The sequence below is a fragment of the Tetrao urogallus genome (genome assembly GCF_951394365.1).
Source record: "Tetrao urogallus genome assembly, chromosome: 16".
Classification (NCBI taxonomy): domain Eukaryota; kingdom Metazoa; phylum Chordata; class Aves; order Galliformes; family Phasianidae; genus Tetrao; species Tetrao urogallus.
The window spans coordinates 2,603,110-2,623,906 of NC_136829.1; the positions used below are offsets into that span (position 1 = coordinate 2,603,110).

A 20,797-nucleotide genomic window follows, 5' to 3' on the forward strand; every position below is an offset into this window, starting at 1 on the left:
TCTACACTCTCCTGCAAACCTCAATTTTCAGAGTCTCTGCAAAGAAACAGGAGGAGTGCCTGGAGCTCAGGCAGGCAGCAGCCAGGCACCATGGTGAGACCAGTCAGACCAGTGACACTGGGTTGACTGCTCTGGCGGCCAAAAATCAATTTGGAAGCAGCAGGTGAGGCAGGGACTTCACAGCCAGGCTGTCAGCTCCCAGTGAATTCATGCTCTGCCCCACATCACCCTCAGGCTGGAAATGCAGTGTTTTCACACCTATAAAGTAGCAGTTCATCACAAAAAATTTACCAAGGGAAGCTCAGCTTACCCATACACAGAGAAAGAAAAAACAAACAAACAACAACAGTGGAGAGCAGAGTATGGAGACAGCGTGTCCCAGGTGGACCTGGAAGCAGCAGGGATATTCTCCAGAGTCCAGCTGCCTTCTTCAACAAGCAGGACCATTGGATGGCAGCACAAAACTGAAGGCAACGTGGTTTGTGAACGAAGAGGGACCCATAGGGCCAGAGCAGAAGGCAGCAGCACACTTGACTTCTCTCCTACCTACTTTGGGCTCCGCATCTGCCCACACAGCTCCTCCCCAACATTACACAATGGTAATTTTCAGTTCCCTCTCATTAGGTGCCCTGGTTTGGTGCTGCCCTATCAGCTTTGAATCTCTTACTTGAGAAATCAGACAGGAGAATCCAACTGGATGACAGAAAACGCTCTACTAGCAGGATTTCCTTGCTCCCGGATCACACTGACTTCCCACCTGTCAATGATCAACTGAAATTATTAACTGACACATGAAACTGAGCTAAGGGCACATACAGACTGGGAAGCAACAGGAGAAGTGCACAGAAGTATCCTGCAGCACTTAGCCCAGAGCAGATGGTAGAAAACTGGGCCATAGATGGATCACAGGTTTCCCGTGTGACCCTGGGCAGGAGACCTCACCCAGGCCTAAGTTTCTCTCATCTCTTAAGAAGGCATAGGTGTCACATTTAACTGTTAAAAGGACTGACCCACTGATACCCAAGGCACTTGGAGATTCTTAGATATGGAGAAAAATGTGAGAAGAACACCATGAAAGGAACATCAAGCAGAAAGGAGCTAACACATGTGTGCACACCCAGCTGCTCCCACCCACTGACTCCACACAGTTTACAACACATGTAGTATAGACAAGGTGTTCTTTTTACTGATAAGAGCAGAGAAAGATACCAGAAAAGTCTATCAGAGTATTTCTGAACAGTGTTCCCAAAGGATCTCACAATGAATTTGCTTCCACTAGGAAGAACCATTTGTTTGCTCTCGAAAAGGGCACCCAAATACTGGGCAATACAGCTTTTAGGCCAGAAAAACCACAGAGGGACGGGCTGTGATTTGCAAAGCCACCTGACTTCAGCAGCTCTGTTTGTTGCAAGTTTATATGCTCCTCCTTCTCACCCTGATTCAGGGATCTTAGTCTTTCTTGCCCTTAACTGAGCAGCGATGCAGAGGGACAAGAAAAAAACGGAGCCATTCTATTCAGTGCCTTGTAGCCATCAGTGGCTTCCAAAAAGTCCTTCGCCCATGGATGGGAAGATCAATTGGAAATGAAAGCCATTCTCTCCCATATCCATCTACTCCCCACAAGAGCTTTGGTCTTTTTCACCAGGATAAATTTCAGCACCAAGTCTGACGATCCCAGCAGCAGCCCCAAGCCACACAGTGGCTCTACACACGATCACTCAGTCTGGATGTAAACGGGGACAGCCAGCATGGTGCAGGGGCCATCCGAGGCAGCCTGCAGTTCTGCCAAGGACAAATTGGATGCAATACCGCTGGGCTGCCCAGGAACGACAAGGTCCGAGTCGGCAGCTCCTGACCCACCAACCACAATGGACAGGACAGCGTCTGACTCCTGGAATGGCTCTTTGTTAGGGACGTCTTCCTGCGGGCTTTCCCCAGCAGCGCCGTCCTTCAGCTCTCCCAGAGCCAGCTGGTTGGGAAGGGAAAGGCCCGCTTTGCGTCCCTGCACCACCCGTTTCTTCTGGGGCTTCCTGAGCTGCAGGTCTTTGTCCTTGGGGGAGCCCAGGCGGCACTTGTGGTCCTTCATGTACTTGTGGCGTGTGAAGCCTTTGCTGCAGGTGGGGCAGCGGTATTTGTAGTTGCCGGTGTGCGAGCGCTGATGCTCCATCATGTGGGCTCGTCGGCTGAAGGACTTGTTACAGTACTGGCACTTGTGGATCTTCATCCCTGCACACAGCATGGGAGGAGAGAGCTCAGTTAGAGAGTGCAGGAAAACCTACACTGCAAAGGGAAAGCGTGATAGCTTTACCTCCTCCTCCACGCAGGTGTTCTCTGATAAAAGTATGAAACAGCCACCTTCTCACTCAACAACCCCATTCTTTTCAGCTTGCTTATTAGAACAACCAAAGGAGTTGTCTAACAGACATTGTGCCAGGCAAATTTGCTATCAGAGAAGGATGAACTGCTACACCTCAAACATCGTTGTTGGGAATGTTTACAATAACGGTTCTTGCCTCAAGTGAGAGGTTTAAAATATCACTAGGAAAAAAAAATGTGTCAGGTGGTCGTGATGAAAGCACAGAACAGCCTTACACTCCCACTTTTTTTCTCCTAAATGTAATCTAAAAATGTCATAGACTGCACTGTCAGCACAGTCTCAGCTGATCACCATTTGCAGGGATGTGAAAGGCATAAGAAAACACTTTTTACATTGACAGAAAACAAAGCAAAAAAACCCCAAAACAAGAACAACAAAAAAGGTTTCCTAGGGCACAACAGTAAATGAATCAACTTTATTAGGAGCTGGAGCATCATTTTTGCACTTACCTGAATGGGACAGTATGTGAGCTTTCAGCTTGTCAGGCCTGTTGAACTCTTTATTGCAGCCTGTGTGGCTTCTGTAAGAACAACAAATGCTGGTGAACAGCATGAAGCAGCTGAAGATTGATGCATAAACTGGAGAGAAATCCATCGCCCTTCTCCCTGTCAGAAACTGGATGTGTCCCTGAGTATGGTTACAGTTGGAGCCCCACTATTTCAGCCTTTCTGGAGGGGGGCAAGAAATAAACAGGCTGCTATCAGGTCACGCGGCTTTTGCTGGACCACACGCCGCCTTTGCATCACCATAAATTCTGCTAACAACAGCAGGTTCAAGGTTCCAGTGGCAGTCAGAAATACTCTGGAAGGGGCCACAGGGTGGTTGGAGCAGGGACAAGTCGTTTCCAACCTTGCGATTCTATGATTCTAAGTCAGTCTTGACTATCTCTGAAATGACAAAGATTTGGGGATGCACCTCCTAAATCTAGATTTCTTTGTTGTACACTGGTTCCTCTGCTTCTAAGTGCAGCCGGGGAGACCCCAACACGCAAGCAATCCTGTGCTTTGAGCTCAAATTATATTCTTTCTCTTCCCCAGTGCTCTGTGAGTGCAATCCCCCAAGCCTCCCACGTAGGCAGCCATTATTTTAGAGGACTTGATGAACTTGTTGCCCCACAGAAAGTGAAACACAACCAACATTTCTGGGTTCCCAGCATTCTTGCCTCCTCAAGCAGCAGAGGACTGTCAAATGCCACATGTTCCCTAGCTATGTACAAGGGACGTTCCTTCCTTTCCAAACCATGCCACAAGCCAACAAGACAAGCTGCAATGCTGGAGATGCTACGTACGAAAAAGGACATTTATACTTCTTGAAAGGTTCGTGGATCAGCATGTGCCTCTTGAGTTTGTCTTTCCGATTGAAAGCTGCATCACACACCGAGCATTTAAAGGGCTTTTCACCTGGATTAAAAAAAAAGAGAAAGAATTGAAGAGACAGGGAAAGCACAGTCACACAGGGCTGCTCTAGTCATGACAGGATTCCCACTGGCAGCAGTGCTGCTCTACTTTATAAACTCTCCAGGATTCCTCACCCTGTGGGTAAATAGATGGATACTATTCCTACTGTGTGCAGCTCTCCAGGGCAGCTCCCTTAGCTTCTGCAGCCCTGGGCAGTGGGGAAGCTAGTTCTGTGCTCCACTTCCAACTGGTTCACTACTGGGCACAAGACTGAATGAAAACCACACATTTCCTAAAAGCCACGTTACCACAAATAACTCCTACGCTGCTCCTCCGGATATCAGGAAAATAGCCAGAGCACCACAGGGCTCAGCAAGGACCACGATGCAGAGCCACTGAACGCTGCAGCGCCAGCAGAGCCCCGTACCTGAATGGATGTGGGCATGCAGCTTGAGGTAGTGCTCCCGGCGAAAGAACTTCTTGCAGATCTGGCACTTGAACTTGCTGCCTCCGCCGTGGGTGGGGATGTGGCGGCGCAGGTACCTCTCACAGGGGAACACCTGTCAGCACACAGAAACCAGGCTGAGTCAGCAGCACTAGGGGACATCGCTGAGCTGAAGGGGCAAAGGACTTGCAGGCTGTATAAAAAGCACGAGCTCAGTGATCGCTTTCTTGGAAAGGAAGCACTGAGAGGACCTTTAGTTTTTGCAGAGGGCAAATACACACAGAGCTGATAAAGCATTCAACGAAACAAACCCTTACCCTTAAGAAACATACGAGCTGAAACATTACTGCTAAATTTTCTGACACCATACTGCTGAGGACCAGCACCCTAGACAGATGCTCAGCTTCCTGCCAGCAGCAGGACCATGACACCTTCCCCCTGCCCAGCAGTTCCTACATTCCCATACTGTTGATTTTAGTTTTTGCTCCCTGTTACCTATTATCAAGAGCTCCCACTCATGGTCTTTATAAAGTCAATATGAATGCTTCCCTTCGTGTAATGAGGACATTGGAAACATTCAAGCTGAGTTCCTAATGAGGATTCTGCAAGAACACATCCAGGGGGAGCAAAGGAGAGCCTAGATGTTTGATACCCAGTACTCAGTACCCAGACCTCCAGAAAACAGCAATATTAGCAAAAATACAAATAGAAGTTAAAAATCATGCTGCAGATAATGGGTTTTCAAACATGCATGAGGCATGCAAAGTCCCATCCAGGCTCAGAAGGGCATTCATCACTTGGAGTGAGGGTGGAGAGAAGGCAGGTAAAGAAACACGGGTTACTAACCATGCCAGGAGCACGTATTCCCTTCCTGAACTACCTCAGTACAGAGTGGTCACTCCTTTGAGATTGTCCCTGCCCCCACTGCAGGACTTTCATTTCCTCTGCTTTAAACTGAGGAGCATTTCAGTCTGGATTTCAGAAACTAATTTATAAAAATTCAAACACCATAAAAATTTGCCCATCAAGCCCCTTTCAGGGCCATGCTGAAATGAGCGCTTCCAGCCAAAACCTACCCGTGCATCATGCCGGTCCCAGTCACATCATTCTGAAAGGTTTCTCTTTGCCAGGACACAGAGCACTCATCCAAAAGGTGGGACCAAGGGGGAACCCAGAGAGTTCTGTTGCAACAAGAGATGAGGACAGCAACGTAGGTGTCAGAGCTCCCCCGGGACCCAAGGGTTTCTATTCACAACTCTTCCAGCCACGGGCAGACACGCATGGTGGCTCAAAGGCACCACCACTACTCGGAGACATCCCTGACTTCACTGACACACTTACTTTTAAGAAACAAAGACTGCAGCCTAAAGCGTGCAGCTCTGCATTGTCATGGGAATAAGGGGACTCCCTTACAAATTCTGTTCATTAGGTCAGCAAATGAGGACCAGGGAGAAAAGCCAGCACTGTGGGGAGGAATGCACTCTGCACGAGGTCAGGGATGTAACCACCTCTGCCTCTCTGAAAAGCACCTTGTGAGCCTGCCAGTCCATACTGAGGTAGCAGGGAGAGAAAAGGAATTCAAGGGGTCTTGTGCCATCAGAGCCAGGACTGACAGCAGTCACCCACTCACCTTCTGGCAGTGAGGGCAGGGGAAGTTGTGCGTTGCTGTCTGCAGATGGTGCTCCAGGGCTTCAGGAGTGGAGTACTTGTTTACACACTTCACACATCTGAATGCAGAGAGAAAGGACAGAGCTTGTGAACAGGTCTATCACTGCATGCAGACCTCACACAGGGCAGCCCAGCCCTTCACCAGCCACCTTCCGCATTGATTTTTGGCAGGGTCAGTTTGGTACAGACATTAACACCATCCCCTAGGTGTTCTGAAACCTCAGCAACCCACATGGCCAGATCACACACACAAACTCAACATCCTTCACCAGGAGAAGACGCTGGAAAACTGGGTGAAGAAACCTTTCAATTACTACTGCTCTTCTACACAAACTCCCATGGGAGCACCCAAGGACCAGAGCACATATTCCACACCATCTCTTCATGGACACAACTAAGATCTCACCTAACATAAAACATCTCCTTCCTTCTTCATGCAAGTGAAGAAGCTGAGCACAGCACAGCAGTATTTCCCGTGGCTGGAGCAGCCACAAGGTGACATGCTTCATTGTGGGGTCCCCAGCATCTAACAAATCTTCAGCTCACTCCGACTCCTCTCCCGCAACACCTGAGCTCACTCCACCTGACCCACCAATTCTCACAAACCCTGGCAGTATTTCTGAGACCTGTGCCAGAGCTGACTGGTAATGCGTGATGGGGACATGCATCATCAGCGAGGAACAAACACGCTCACACCATGCATCTGCAGTGAAACTTCTGCTTACTTTAGCAGACTAAAACCTCCACAAACATAAGCAGAGCTCTGACCTCAAAGATCTCTGCCAATAAGCCTTAGGATGAAGCCCCAGGCACAAGGATGGCTAGAAAGTATGGTGTCATTAGCAGCAGCTATTTATTCCACTAGGGTCCTAAGTGACTTTCAATATCCTCTGGGCTTCCTACTCTTCCTGTATATCCCTATGGGCATTTCAACATCCCCAGAGAGCTGTGAACTCCCTCACCCTTTCCCTCTGTACTTACAGAAAGGCTTCTCCAGGTAGTATGCCCTTTCACAGCACAAGAATAGAAGCAATAACTCATTTTACCCAGGCACAGCTTCTGCAGAGCACACTCTCCTTGCTGCAGGTTTTTAAAGAATCAAGCTGGAAGGGGCTTCCCAGGGTCGCTTGCCCAACCTGGAGCAGACTCAGCTACGCTCACCTCACTCCTGACTGATGATAAGAGCTCTTGCAGTGATGGGATCTTCCTAAATAACTAATGGCACTCCTCCTGAAAGGGCCCTTGTGTTCAAAATGCTTGGCTCAAATAGCCTGGTGGAGAGGCCCCCATCTACCATTTGTGTGTCCAGGAGAATTATGGCTGCTGAGCAAGCAGCCCCCTCACCTTTCTTATGTTCCCCCTGCTCTCAACCAGACACACTCTGCACACACCCACTCCTACAAGCCTTGTGAGCACTGTTTGCTACTGTACTTGTATACGGCCACGTCCTTCTTGGGGCTGTGCTGGGGCAGCAGGCTGTGCGAGTACTGGTGGACGCCCAGCTCATACAGGGAGGGGAAGTCCTTGCTGCAGAGATGGCAGCGATAACTCAGCTCCTCCTGATGGCTCTTGATGTGGTCGAGGAAAGACTCCAGCTTCTGGAAGGTCTGAGCGCAGCTTTTCACCACACACTTGTACACCTGGGTGAAGAAGTGAGAGGGGAAGTGGAAAGGCACGCAGGGCAGGAAACACACAGGGCAAGTCCTCTGTAACAGGCAGAGAAATCTCCCTTTTTGGAAATCACAGCAGCTGGGTATTTCATAGAACACAACCACTGCCTGAAGAGGAACTAAGGTTCCCTGCACTAGGTTGCACCAGGGTTCCCAGAGCACAGACCATGCCCACACACTGCCCGTGAGGCCAAGAGCACTCAGTCAGGGCATAGCAAGGAAACCCTGCCCTGCAGCAGGAGCACAACACGGTGATAAACTGAACCAAGCAAAACACTTCCCTGCTGGGAATAACAGCGCAGGGCAGCTCAGCATCAAAATGTAGCTGACAACTGTAACGAAGACAATGACAGAACCTGCTGGGAACTAAACAGGAACCAAAATTACACTCCTGCAGCACAACAGCCATTGAACTGATACCCAAAGATTACCCCAGGAAGGACCCCACCGCACACAGCTGGCCCCACATAACCCTTCCTTGACCCTCAGAGCCACTTCAGCTGCTGGTCAACAGCTGCAGAGGTCATGCAAGTTCAGCACAATCCACAGGCAGGTCTTGCTCTCTTTCCATCTCTATCCCTGGGGTACGATCAGCTGCAAAAGGTGAACCCTTCTAGCCCTCAGCTCTCTCACTTCTTGAGCGCTGGGCTAAACCTATTCAACTTCCACATGATAGTTGCTCTGCCCACACAGATTGCCAGGGCATTCCCCTAAGAAAACAAGAAAGCAAGATGGGAGGAGATGTTTCTGTGAGCACATGAAACCACCTGAGGGAGTGAGACCACAATGCCCCAGCAGCGACCATCCTACAGCGCAAGAGCTGCCACCTACTCTGAAAACTTTGGATTTTGCCTTTTTTCTTGTTCTCTAGTCACTCAAACCTGCTTGACTGATTTTTCACCAGTGGCTCAGCAGGACAGGGGCAGCAGAGCTTTTCAAAGCCACCCAGAACACACAGCTGCAACCCAGATATGCAAAGCGCTAAGCCGAATGGCAAGAATTTACCTGTCTCAATCTCACCACAGACACAGGGCACCCTCTGTCCCTACCTGTTCATTCTTGTGCTGTGTCATGTGTGATTTGAGCTGGAAATAGGTGTTGAATTTGCTGGGACAGAACTGGCACTGGTAAGAGCTGTCGATCAAGACAACCTGCTTGGCTTCCAGTTTGCCAGCATCGCTCTCCTCCATGGGGCTCATGTCTTGGGGAGGTTGTGCTGGGTTCCTAGAGGGTTGAGTCAAACCTGGAGAGAAGGGAGAGAGAAAATCACAGCCTCTACAAAATAGCTCTGAAAGCTGCTCTGCAAACTTTGTGCTGCTGAGAGATACTCAGGCTTGGTCTGAATCCGGGCTCTTCCTTTCAAAGGCAGATTTTTAGATCAGAAACTCATTTTCTAATGGCATGGTTATAAGTTTGTCTGCAGATGACTAAAAGCTCTGACCACTCCAGCTTCCCCTCCTTGACCCATTCTCTTTACCATTGTGCTTCCAGGAACATAACTGTGCCCTGTGAGTATGGCAGGCTGCCAAGGGGAAACTAGTGCCAAATTTATTCAAATGCCCAGCAGGAGACAGGTGGTCAGATCCAGCCAGCAGCAGTCCTGCTGTCTGCAGAGACCAGCTGCAGCTGAACAGTGTCCTAGGTATGACATTGCCATAGTGCTGTTTCTTCTGCTTCTACCTGTGACCAAGGTCATCAGCAGAAAGGGCAGACACCACCGACCAGCCAGGAGCTCTCCTTTGCATCAAGTATTTTCAGTTGGTCACAGGGACCAGACCAGTCCAGGCAATTTGCATATTGCCAGCAGGCAAGAGCACCAGGCTGTGCTAAATCTCCAGCCTAGACCAGAGCTACCAAGTGTGGTTCAGGTACTATCCAAGGTGCACCTGTCAGGAGTGAGAAAGGGAAAGATCTCTCTCCCTGTTCCTATACACGTCCTGACACAGAGCCACTGTCTTCACCAGCACCTGAATAAGAGGCTGGGAGTACCAACGGATGAAGTTGTCAGCAAGAGTGGAGCAAACACAACTCAAGCATCCACTGCACTTCCCCAGTGCATGCCATTAAATCCCACAGCAGGACTGCAAGTGGCACACATAGCCCCCGTCTTCCCCATTTCTCTGTGGAGGATCAGGAGATGCAGAAATGCCCTCCCATCACTGCTCTGCCCCTAGCACACACCATCCCCAGGCAGCAAACCTGTGTTCTCCTCATCCTCTGCCTGGTTGGGGTTCAAGGCCATGACCTGCACTGTGATGGAGTTGCGGGAGATGGTGCATCCTAGTCCTGGAGGCCACACTTTATGGGTTTGCATGTGTTTCTTCACATTGGACTTCTGGGCGAAGGCTCGGCCGCACACGATGCACTGGAAGGGCTTCTCACCTGTGTGACTGAATGCAGAAGGCACTGTAGCTGTAGTCAGTGGAAAGAGGAGGCAATCCCCAGGTCTGGGCTGCACCACACCATCTCTGCTTGGCAGATCAGCCTCCAGACCAGCCAAACAAGTGTTTTCAGACCGTAACAGTATAGGAACAGTAAAAGGCCTGAGGAAACAAGCCCAGCACACAAACTGTGATAGTCTGGAAATGACAAGGGATCAAGTGAAGAGCTCTGCAGCAACATCAGGTCATTCACTATTAGAGTTTCTGCATGGACTTCTGAGACCCCAATGTTCTTCTCACAGGTAAAGATAAATAAAGATTCTCTGTCACTTACCCTCCCTGCATACATGTGACTTCTACCCTGCAGTACCCTGATCTCCCCAGACTTGTTCTCCCCTGTCCACAGCAGAAATCCCCTTCTACTTTGCTCCTCTGCTGCCAGAGGAAAAAGCTGGCTTTGACACATGGAGTATGTAAGATAAAGAGCCCAGGATGGGAAGGCGAGCAAACCACCATTTGCTCCTCATCTGTCCTGAGCTCAGCATACCCCAATGGAGAAAATGCTGAAGATCTCAACTGCCTCCTGCCAGAGCTCTGGCTTTCATAAAAGCTCCCTGTGTAGACACTGAGCTTAGCTTATGGTTTGCTGATTCCAGCCTTCCTGCAAAACATGCAAGCTGCAGCTTACTAAGGAGGCAGAAAAAAGGTTGAAGGAAGCAGTGGAGACAACACTGCTCCAGAAAACAGGGGGCTTTCAGGGTCTCATCAGTTAGGAAAGGTCTCCAATCTCAGCCCATTAGCAGAAAGAAGACTGTAACTTTGGTGCAGCCTTCACTTCAGCCGCTAAACTACGCTCCTGTAGAGAAGCCCTAGAGGGTGAGGGATGAAGCTCAAAGTCATTAGAGCATGGATTCTGGGAGACATGACAAACATGAGGTTTACTGGCTATGCGGACTCCCTCAGGAGGGCTGTGCCCAGACCCACTCCAGCCACCCCACTGTGCTCAGGCTAGCATCACCCTTACCTTCTGATGTGCTGTTGCAGGTCAAAGTTTTTGGTAAAGGCCTTGTCACAGTAAGTGCATTTCAGCTTTGGGGACTTGGGTTTCCCTGAAAGAGTAAGAATGTGCACAGGAATGACATGATTTGACACAACCTCATTGTCCCCCTCCACTGCAGGGCCTTCAACCAAAGACATTTCAGAACCAGAACAAAGGACTGCCTGAACAGATCGGGGAGAGGTGAAGGAACAAGCACCTATTAAACGTAGCCTGAGCTAGCTCAGTAAGTGCTGAGGACAGCACAAGGTGGGAGGCAGGGAATTCCCTTTGGGCTTAAACCACTCCAGGGAACCTTCCAGCCATGCTACAAATGGAAAACAGCAGAACCATGGGCTGCTCTAAGGAGACTCTGAGAGCTGCTTGATCATTCACACCTCTACAAATAACATTTTAACTCTGTGGGTCCAATCTTGGCCGCATGGCTTTCCTCCATCTCATGCCTGGGACCTCCCTTGTCACTTGTCGAGCACACATCCACCTCACCATTAGCAAGGAGGCTCAGCCAGCAGAGGATCTAACACTCTTCTGTCCCTTGGCTGGTGTGCCACTGTCCTGCCTCCCATGTCATTCACAGACACTGAAACACACACAGGGTTGGCTCTGCTGCACCCTTCATATTACAGCCTTTGAAATCAAGCCTCTCTCATCTGGCCCACAGGAACTGCAGCTGGGCGTTACTGCCTCAGGTAACACGGACCAAGCTCTAACACCTTATTTTGCAGGATCCCCCCATTTTTAAGTGGGATCCAATCAGGATGAAGCTGCAGAGATTTAGCACAAGTTTGCCTGTGAGGCAGCACAGCACTGTCCTTTCACGTGTACACAGAGGGGACAGACAAGAAGCATGCCCACGCTTTCACCTGCACTTGACAGCCTTGTGCAGTGGTGGTGCTCCTCCCAGGGAGCTGCAGCACAGTCAGTGCCACCCCACAGGACCCTGAGAGCACGGTGGCCTGCAGGTTAGCACAGGGTACCTGCCATAAGGACACTTACCTTCCTGCAGCCCACTCTCACTTTTGGAACGTCTACTTTTGACAGCTGAGGTGGAATCAAAACCAACCACGTTGCCTCCTCCTGCACTGGTCAAAGGTGTGGGAACGCTGGCACTCTTGGGCTTGAACCCCTGCTTCCCAGGGCTGTACACAGGGGGAGAGGGGTACACAGGACTTTCCACACACTGGCTTGGTACCTGCAAGAGTTCCATTACCAGTGGAAAGAGGCTTGCTACACAGCACAATACTGTGCTAAGCACAGTTCCTACTGTCCTCCATTTCCAGCAACACTTGCCACATCAGGTTATTAGACTGGCTGAGTTTTCCTGCCACACTGAATACATTTCTGGTTCACCAATTCATCAGTGTTTCTCTAAAACTAACACTATGCACACTATGAAACTCTGGCTGAACATCACAAAGCATCCAAGATTTATTACAGCAGGAAAAGAACACCAAAGAAATACTGAAGGAGACCTCTACTAGCCTGCCTGTGCCTAGTGCATGGAATAGCTCCTCATTCCTCCAGGGCAGGTGACCAGCACCATCACCGCTGAGCCTGCAGGCCCACAGCACCCTGAAGGCTGGGACCTCCAGGCCCTGCCCCAGCAGGACTGCAGATGGGAAGGAAAACACAAGAAAACTTCAGGCGGCAAAATGGAGCTGTTTACATCAGCACATCAAAAATGGATGTTTAGAGAAAAGGACAGAGACCAGCAAAGAGCAATACGGTTTAAGGGCATTCCTATTTCCCGCCCTGATAAATTAGTATTAAGTACCAAGTATCCAACATGCCCATCCATTTCTGAACACTGTCACTTGCAGATCAGCAGCCAGTTACAAAGGTAAGGCTGGCAAACCTCTATCACACCCAGTAGTTTCCACTGTGAACGTCAGTGCAAACATGGAAGCTGTGGAAGTTGATCCACCATTAAACCCACTCCTGCCTGTGCCTCTCTTTAGGAGAAGCTGCCTTTGTCAAGCTCATTGAGATTCAGATTGGCTTCTTCTCTCCATTTAAGCCTGCAATGCACAGTGCAGTGCTCTGCACCCCTGAGACAACTCCTTCACCTCAGCCCTTCTTGCAACACCTGCAGGAAGCCAGCATCTGCCCTGCAGCTTTCTTTATTGTTCACAGAATCACAGCATGGCTTGGGTTGGAAGGGACCTTAAAGATCATTCAGTTCCAACCCACTCTGTTGTGAATAGGTTTGCCAGCCACTATGTCAGGCACTAGATCAGGCTGCACAGGGCCACGCCAAGCCTGGTATTGAGCCCCTTCAGGGATGGGACTTCCACAGACCGTTTGGGCAGTCTGTGCCAGAGCCTCACCACCCTCTTGAGTTCTCAGAATCCCCTTCATCTCGCTGACATCTTTCTGATCAGTACTTTTTCTCCAGAGGAAATAATCCCTCAGATAACCTAGCATAACCTCCCAGTTGCTAATTCAACATTTCTAGCCCAAGCAGCACTGCTGTCTGGCTTGCTAGAAGAGGTCCAGGAGTACAGAGAGCCTGGGGACAGCCTTACCTCCATGGCTGGGTATGGCTGCATCCCCAGCGCCTGGATCTCCACTGAGCTGTTTGCTGCCATGGCTGCAGGAGCACTGTACACTTCAACCACGCCGCTGCCGGTGTTGGGCTGCCCCGGAGCCCCCAGGCTTGGTTGGGGGGGTGGTGGGGGCTGTGGAGGAGGTGGTGGGGGAGGAGGAGGGGGCTGTGAGAGGTAACCAGCCCCGGCATGCATACTCAAGCCGCTCTAAAACCAGAAGAGGGAAAGACAGACAAGATGTTGAGAACCCAGCACTGCTCTAGCAGCAAAAAGCTGGAGGGGTTGCTCCTTCACACACGCTCCCATGTCCCAAACCAAAAGGGCACCTGCAATAGTGACGGTGTCTTGATGCAAAGCAGCACTGTCCAAACATCAGGTTGGATCAGACTTTGCTGACTTACAGAAGGTTGATTTGGACTGGCAGTAGACACTGTCTCCTCCAGAACCCAAGCATTCAAACCCCACTGTTTTGTTGCTTTGTTTTTAAACCTTATGGCTACAGAGGATATTTTCAGGGCAAGAGGAGTGTATCCAGCACGGACAGCTTTAGGGAAAGCCCAGAACAACCATGCCAGGAAAAGAGATCAGTGAGGCAAACCGATAAGGGCTCTGGAAACCAACCACTACACAGGAGTGCAGCAGAAAGCTGGGGATTCCTCATTAAAAGATCCGAGCATCCAGCAACAAGGACACCAGCAGAAAGCAGGCCCTGAGTTACCCTGTCATTTACCCAACGCCCCTTCCCAAGCCTGGCTGTCCCCTGGGGAAGGTGCCCAGCACTGTGCATCAAAGCAGATCTCTAGGCTCTGATCAACCACCTGCATTCTCCTGCCACACAACCACAGTCCCAGGAAGCGAAAGCCCTTCAGCCCGCACGCGTCCCTTACCTGCACTGGGGGCTGCACCGCTGGCATGGGTTGGTCCAAGGATGTAAAAGCAGACATGGCTGACATCAGCACCTCATCACTAACCAAGATGTTCCCCTGCACCAGGGTCTGAATCAAAGGCGACGGAGGAACGGTGATGTATGTAGAAATTTGCTACAAGAAAATAAATAAACAAGGCACTGTCGACAGCAACAACACAATAAACTCAGAAATACGGTGACACGGCTTACTGCTGAGCCTCTGAGCCTCTTCTATCTGCTGACCAGAGGATGTGAGAGGCCAAAGTAATTACCTACAGCTTCCTGTTGAGTCCATGGCAGTTTCTAGCTGTAACAATAAAGCAGTGCCAGAAATGTTCTCCAAAAAAATGGTATAAAAGATGACAGTGGCTCAAGGGAGAGGTCACTGGCTGCTGTTCAAATCAGTGGTTATTAACCAGCTTTACAGGACAAACTAGTCACAGACAGGATCACGTCTTTACTGAATATTTCCTGACAGCCATGAAAGTTGGAGGAAGACAGAGGCTGCTCTGGCTGCAGATGGTGAAGAGGAGGGGAGGGTGGATGTCCTTATTTTATGGATGAAAACAAACAGTTTGCTGTTTGAGAGCTCCCACTTTACTGCTAGGAAGCACCATCCACTGGCACTGAGTAAACTTGAAAAAATAACAGTTGGTTTGAAGAACTTCAGAAACCACCATGGCTGCAAGCACAGCATGTGTCATGCACAAGGGACTTGCTCCTGATAAGTCTGTTGGGAAGGAGGGCTACGAGGTAAGGATATTCTCTTACTGCACAACACACCACGTGATATGGGGTTAACTGCAGGAGATAAAAGGAGGGACACAGGGGTGAGGCTGCCACAGATACCTGCCTTCCTCTTCAGACCATGAGCCAGTGAGAGCCTTTCCCACCGAGCTTTGCACGGTTATTATTACCCAAACACACTGCAGACCTGAGCAGAACCTCTTCCAGCCTGAGAAAGGTGTATCAGACGCTCACTCTGAAGGACACCTTGCTGCGAGGACCAGGCAAATTTAATGGGAGGTCAAAAGCTAAGAGGACTACAGTTGAGAGAGGTGAATTATGAGGCATTATCAGACCTAAACGCATCACCTAGGGGTCTCTCACTCCCACAAGCACGGTGGCAGAGCCTGCTGGTTCACAGCATGGTACCTGTCGGCTCGTGCTCGGAGCCTGCTGCACCGATGTGATGGAAGGGGTGTACACACTGTTGGTGGCCAGCGAGACTGTGGAGAGAGAAGGGGTGTTTCCCTGGCACTGCTCTCTCTTGTGGGTCATGAAGGCAGGCAAGGAGTTGAACTGCTTCTTGCACTTCCCACACAGGAACACATCTTCATCATCTGCAATTAGAGAAACAGGTCACTGCCGCAGGCCTTCCCCAGTGCTACACTCGAGCTATAGCCAGTAAAGGCAAGAAAACAGACACTTAACGTACCTTGGCATCTCAAGGATATCATCAGGAGATATCAGGTGCAACTGCCCTTCCCTAATCCTAAATTCTCCCTAAATACAAGTAATGTGAACGAGACCTGTCTCGGTTGTGCTTCCAAACACAAGACATGCTGTCTTCTTGAGATGAGCTGAATCCCATCATCAGCCTTCTCATCCCAATGGCACGATCAATCAATCCAGCCTCACTCCTGTAGCACTTTCTGTTTTTAGTCTACATAGCTTCTTCCAAAGCTTTACCCCAGATGAGACAGACCTTGTTACTCAGGTTACACAAAGGATGAGAAGTAAGGTGCATCAAATCACACAGTCAACTGCAACTTCTGCCTGAATCCCCTCCCCAGGAGCACTGCTGGTCTCTGGTGCCTCTGCTTGATGTCAGAGGCAGAAGACAAGAACCCAGTCATCACTGGTCTACATGAAATTTGCAGCACCAGTAAATCACATAAGCACATGGCAGTTTTCACTTGAGCCAGCTGCACTCAAGCCTCTGGAAAAAAAATATCCTGAAGCTCACAGAAACTCCCATCTGTTTTGGGGATGCAGACCGTAACCTCTCCAGGGGCACAACTCAGATCCCGGCCACCACAAAAGACTTTCTCTCTTTCTCCCAGGGCAACATAGAAATTCACTGTTTAATTTGATCTTATTGACTGGCCCACACAAGGGGAAAAAGGGCTGGAGGAATAAACACACTCACAGGTAAAGACTCACAGCATCATTCCACTGCACTGGCTGCTGGGTCTGCTGCCAGCCAAACTGTCAGCATGCAGCATGTGCGGAACCCAGCACCTAACTCAGTGCCTAACTCAGAGCACCCTTAGCTGAAAACTGTGGGCTTCTGCATGCAACCACCTATTCCCATATCCACTCACACAGACGAGGTACCCAATGACTGAATACATCCCCAGAGGATAAGAAACGGCTCATTAAATTAAAAAATACAAATACAGGTAGCGGCAAGGAGCAGCTGTTCCCTCCTTCCCCACCTTTATCCAGAACACACAGGCCACTCTTGCCACAAACCACCCATCTCTGCTCGCTTCGGCACTGACCCTTCCTCCTGCTCTGCCCAGCCCTGCTGAGGGATTCCAACACTCACAGCAGCACCCAACATGGACAGGCTGGCTGTTCTGACAGCCGTGAGAGCAGACTGGGGCAGACCTGCAGCCCATGGCCCCCACACCTCACTTCTGCTCCCCAGAACTCACCCATGGGCTGGATGGGGGCAGCTGCATTGACATTCTGAGCAGATGGATCTGTTACACCTCCTTGACCATCCAGCAAGGACTGCACAGCCAGGACCGTCTGATTATCCATTCCTGGAAGAAGACACAAGCACAGGTGGTAAATCAAGCATGGCATGAACAGGGATGGAGCACCCGGGGACCAGGAGCTCGCTCAAAGCAAGTCATGGAGGGAAGTTCTCTGCTGCACAGCCACCCTCACCTTCTCACCATGCTCCATAGCATTAAGATTCACACTTAAGCAACAGACTCCTGTGTGTCTCTACAGCTTTGGTACAAGCAGAAGAAAAGGAAGAAGTACAAGGAAAGCTGAAAGAGGGCTTGGTTCCAGATGCCCACCAGCAAGGAAGGATGCTTAGATAGCTACAAGGCAGACACTTGGAAGTCATGGGCTGCCCATTACAGCAGCCTGGGTGGCCCTCTCTGAGGACACGGCAGGATACTGCAAAGACAAGCCATCAAGCTTGCTGAAGACAAAATGCCTGGTGTGCAGCATCCTGGACTCAGCCCACACCTGAGCTTCTTTAATATATCTTCTTAAAACGCCTCCCTGTTCTCAAGATCAGCCTTCCCGTGTCTGATCTGACACAGGCCTACAAACTACAGGAGGATTTAGATACAGCAGGAAGTATTAAGCAGGAGCTCTGGGGAGCACTGGCTGCCACTCAGTGCTGGGACACACAGCAAGCAGGACCACGGCTCCCTCCACTCTCTGCACCTCTCCATGAGTGCCTCTCCCTGACGAGCTGCCAGTCACACGCTCTTATTTCCATCTCCTGTGAGGCTCCATGGGTGCATGCACGCCCAGACTGTTGCAAGAGCCAGCTCACTTGGCCTGGCACAAATATTTTGCATTACAGGCTCTAAAATGTTCCCACTAAATACAGATGGGGACTGCTCACCTACGGAGGGAATGAGGCCAGAGACACACAGCCGCCGCATCGAGCCCAGCACGCACATTTTCTCCAAGATCTTTGCCAAATTAAGCTCTTATCTAGTTGGACCTTGGGATTATGTGCTGCACTAAAGAGAAAATTCACCAGTCCAATCATTTTCCAACGATGCAGGTGAGCAGAGGCCCCACTGAGAGGTCACACGTTTTAAAGACATTCTAAACACCCATTTCTCCAGCGCGAAGCCAACAGCAGTGAGACTCCACGAGCACCATTTCCATCAACCATCCTGCACCAAGGAGGGGTCACACCGTGCACAGTGCCCTTGGCAGACAGCAGAGCACTGTTCTGCAGCTGCCAGGGGGCGGAGGGCGGTAGCAGCTACTGGAAAGCAGCAGATCACACTGCCGCACCGATGGGAGCCCTGTCACATAAATCACAGCCAGGCACAGCAGAGCTGCAGGGCCAGTTTTGCAAGCCTTCACTCTGCAGAGTGCTGCATCCCATCCTGCAGGCACAACGCCGCTGGATCCTTTCACACCGGCTTTCAAACACACCTCCTGCTCTGCACAGCATCTCCTGGGCAACTGCAAAGCACACAAAGCACACTGCAGGCTCTGCTTGACACATCCAGAGCAGTGAGGGGAACAGAGCAGCCTTTTCGCAGAGGGAGTAAGCTAGCAGGAGACAAAAGAAAACTGGGGATCAAATGCTCAGTTTTAGTATATTTGGGGAATAAGCAAAAAGAGTGGAAATGAAGAATTATTCCCATTGCACCTATTGCACTTGGTGTGCCCAGCCCTCCTTCTGGCTCACTGACAGATCTTCAGAGTGAAAAAGCTGCACGGTGGCCTCAATCCTGCTTGCAGGATCAGCAGCACACACAGCCAAAGCAAAGCAGCCCAAGACAACAGAAATAACTGCTCTTCGTTCTTTTGTCAATTTGCACTGATGCACAGGGTGTCCCTGCATTTCATAAGTTAAACTCACAATGACAGACTTAACACAGAGGGAAACATCTAAGGTTTAGTAACCAACAAAGGCAGGCTGGCACAGCTGCTTGGTTGTGCTGCTGCAGCTCCATGAGACAGCCATGGAGCAGTTCTGCACTGATAACAGCCTGCAGGATGCTCTTCAGCCACGAAACCTTAAAAAAAAAAAAAGCCATCTGTGCCTTCCCAGCAGCAGCGTGCCTTCCCAAACCTGAGAGAAACACACAGATCTGGGGAAGCCAGGATAAAAATCCAGGATTGCTGATTTGGGCTTTTATTTCCCTCTCCTTTCAAATCTCTCTCACTTTAGAGAGCAGAACAAAACCGCCCACTTCACCCAGGTTCTCCTATCACCTCAAGCCCCGAATTTCACACAGTAAACCCTTTGGTTTGCTCCTGCCAACACAGCTCCAAGGGCTGCAGTGGCAGTGCAGAGGTGTCCCTGCCCCATGGCATTCACTGGGGACACGACTGCCTTGAGCACCACACAGACACTGAGTCACTGTCAGCTTGTAATCAATCCAGTCAGCAAAACAAAGCAAATAGGTCCAGCTATCAAGAGCTGGGAAAAAGAAGAACAAACACAATTTGCGAAGATGCTTTGGCCTCCCGAACTCTGCAACGAAACCAACACAGCACGGAGCTGATTGCAGAAAGGAAACGGAGCACCTGGTCACACACAAAGTGCTGTCAAAGGCACCGAGAGCTGACCAAACTGAGGGAAATATTTGTTCTTGCTCATCCTGCTGCTGCTGCGGCCGCAGGTGCTGTTTGCACAGCAGTGTTATGATGCTGACACAAGGCCTGGGTGACAACGTGTCAAAGGGAAAGATGGAATCCAATCTGGGAAAAAGATGCTGCTTTTCTGCAGCAGGCTGACCCCAAGCACAGAGCCCTGTGTAGCCAGGTGCAGGCCATGCCACAGAGCCCTGCACACACTGCACGGCCCCGTGCACCAACATCTGCACACACATAGGGGCAGGCAGCAGGCTGGGGGCAGGAGGGAAGCGTGAACAGCAGCGGGGCCGGGTCCTGCAGCCCTGGGGAAGGGGGAGCAGCCAGAGTGCTGGCAGCAGGGTGCTGACGGTGTCCCAGCTGGGTGATTGGGTGCCCCAGGGCTCGGCGTGTCTATCGTACATCGCTGTCCCAACGGGCAAAGGACAGCGAGGTGATGGGGAGGCCCCAGAACGCGGGGACACGGGACGGCAGGGGACGCGTTGTGCAGGGACGGGAGCGCCCGCCCGAAGCGGCGAGCTGCAGGGGTGCCCAGGAGGCAGGGGGCAAAGGGAGGCCCCGAAAGGGAACGGCGCGGGGAGGGGAGCGGCGGGCCGCCCCGAGAACCGACGGGCACCGCGATGCCGCGGCAGCCTGGAGGCGCGGAGGTGACGGAAGGGCCCGGCCGCGCTCCCGCCCCTGCAGCCACCGCACGGGGCCGCTCGCACCGCCCGTCCGCTGGGATGGGGGGGGAGGGAGGCGGCCTCGAACCGCGGGACCCCGGGGCCGGGTCGGACGGGAGCGGCACCGCCGTTACCTTCCAGCGCCTCGAAGATCGCCTGCGCCATCTTGGAGCCGGGGCGGCCGCGACCCGACAGCCGGAGCGGGCATGGAGGGAGGAGGGAGGGGAGGCGGAGGGAGGGGCGGCACCACCCGCCGCCAGGGGGCGGCCTCCGCACACCGAGCGAGCCCGGGCCGGGAGCGGGGCGCGCGGCGGGGCAGAGCCGGGCAGCGAGCCGCTCTCCCCGGGCGGTGTGCAGCCGGGGGCGGC

The 20,797-nt window shown here is 51.2% G+C and overlaps 1 protein-coding gene across 1 annotated transcript; it reads right to left on the bottom strand.

Annotated features, from left to right (window-relative positions):
• Nucleotides 1–1,714: 1,714 nt before the first annotated feature.
• Nucleotides 1,715–20,594, bottom strand: ZNF341 (zinc finger protein 341; the record flags this gene model as incomplete). Its single annotated transcript, XM_079543265.1, has 15 exons — nucleotides 1,715–2,226; nucleotides 2,827–2,897; nucleotides 3,666–3,777; nucleotides 4,202–4,334; nucleotides 5,850–5,946; nucleotides 7,319–7,527; nucleotides 8,607–8,781; nucleotides 9,735–9,947; nucleotides 10,963–11,047; nucleotides 11,992–12,187; nucleotides 13,521–13,748; nucleotides 14,429–14,581; nucleotides 15,607–15,791; nucleotides 17,112–17,222; nucleotides 20,564–20,594. The coding sequence occupies 15 exons, from the start codon at nucleotides 20,592–20,594 to the stop codon at nucleotides 1,715–1,717; spliced, it is 2,511 nt and encodes an 836-aa protein (XP_079399391.1).
• Nucleotides 20,595–20,797: the final 203 nt, after the last annotated feature.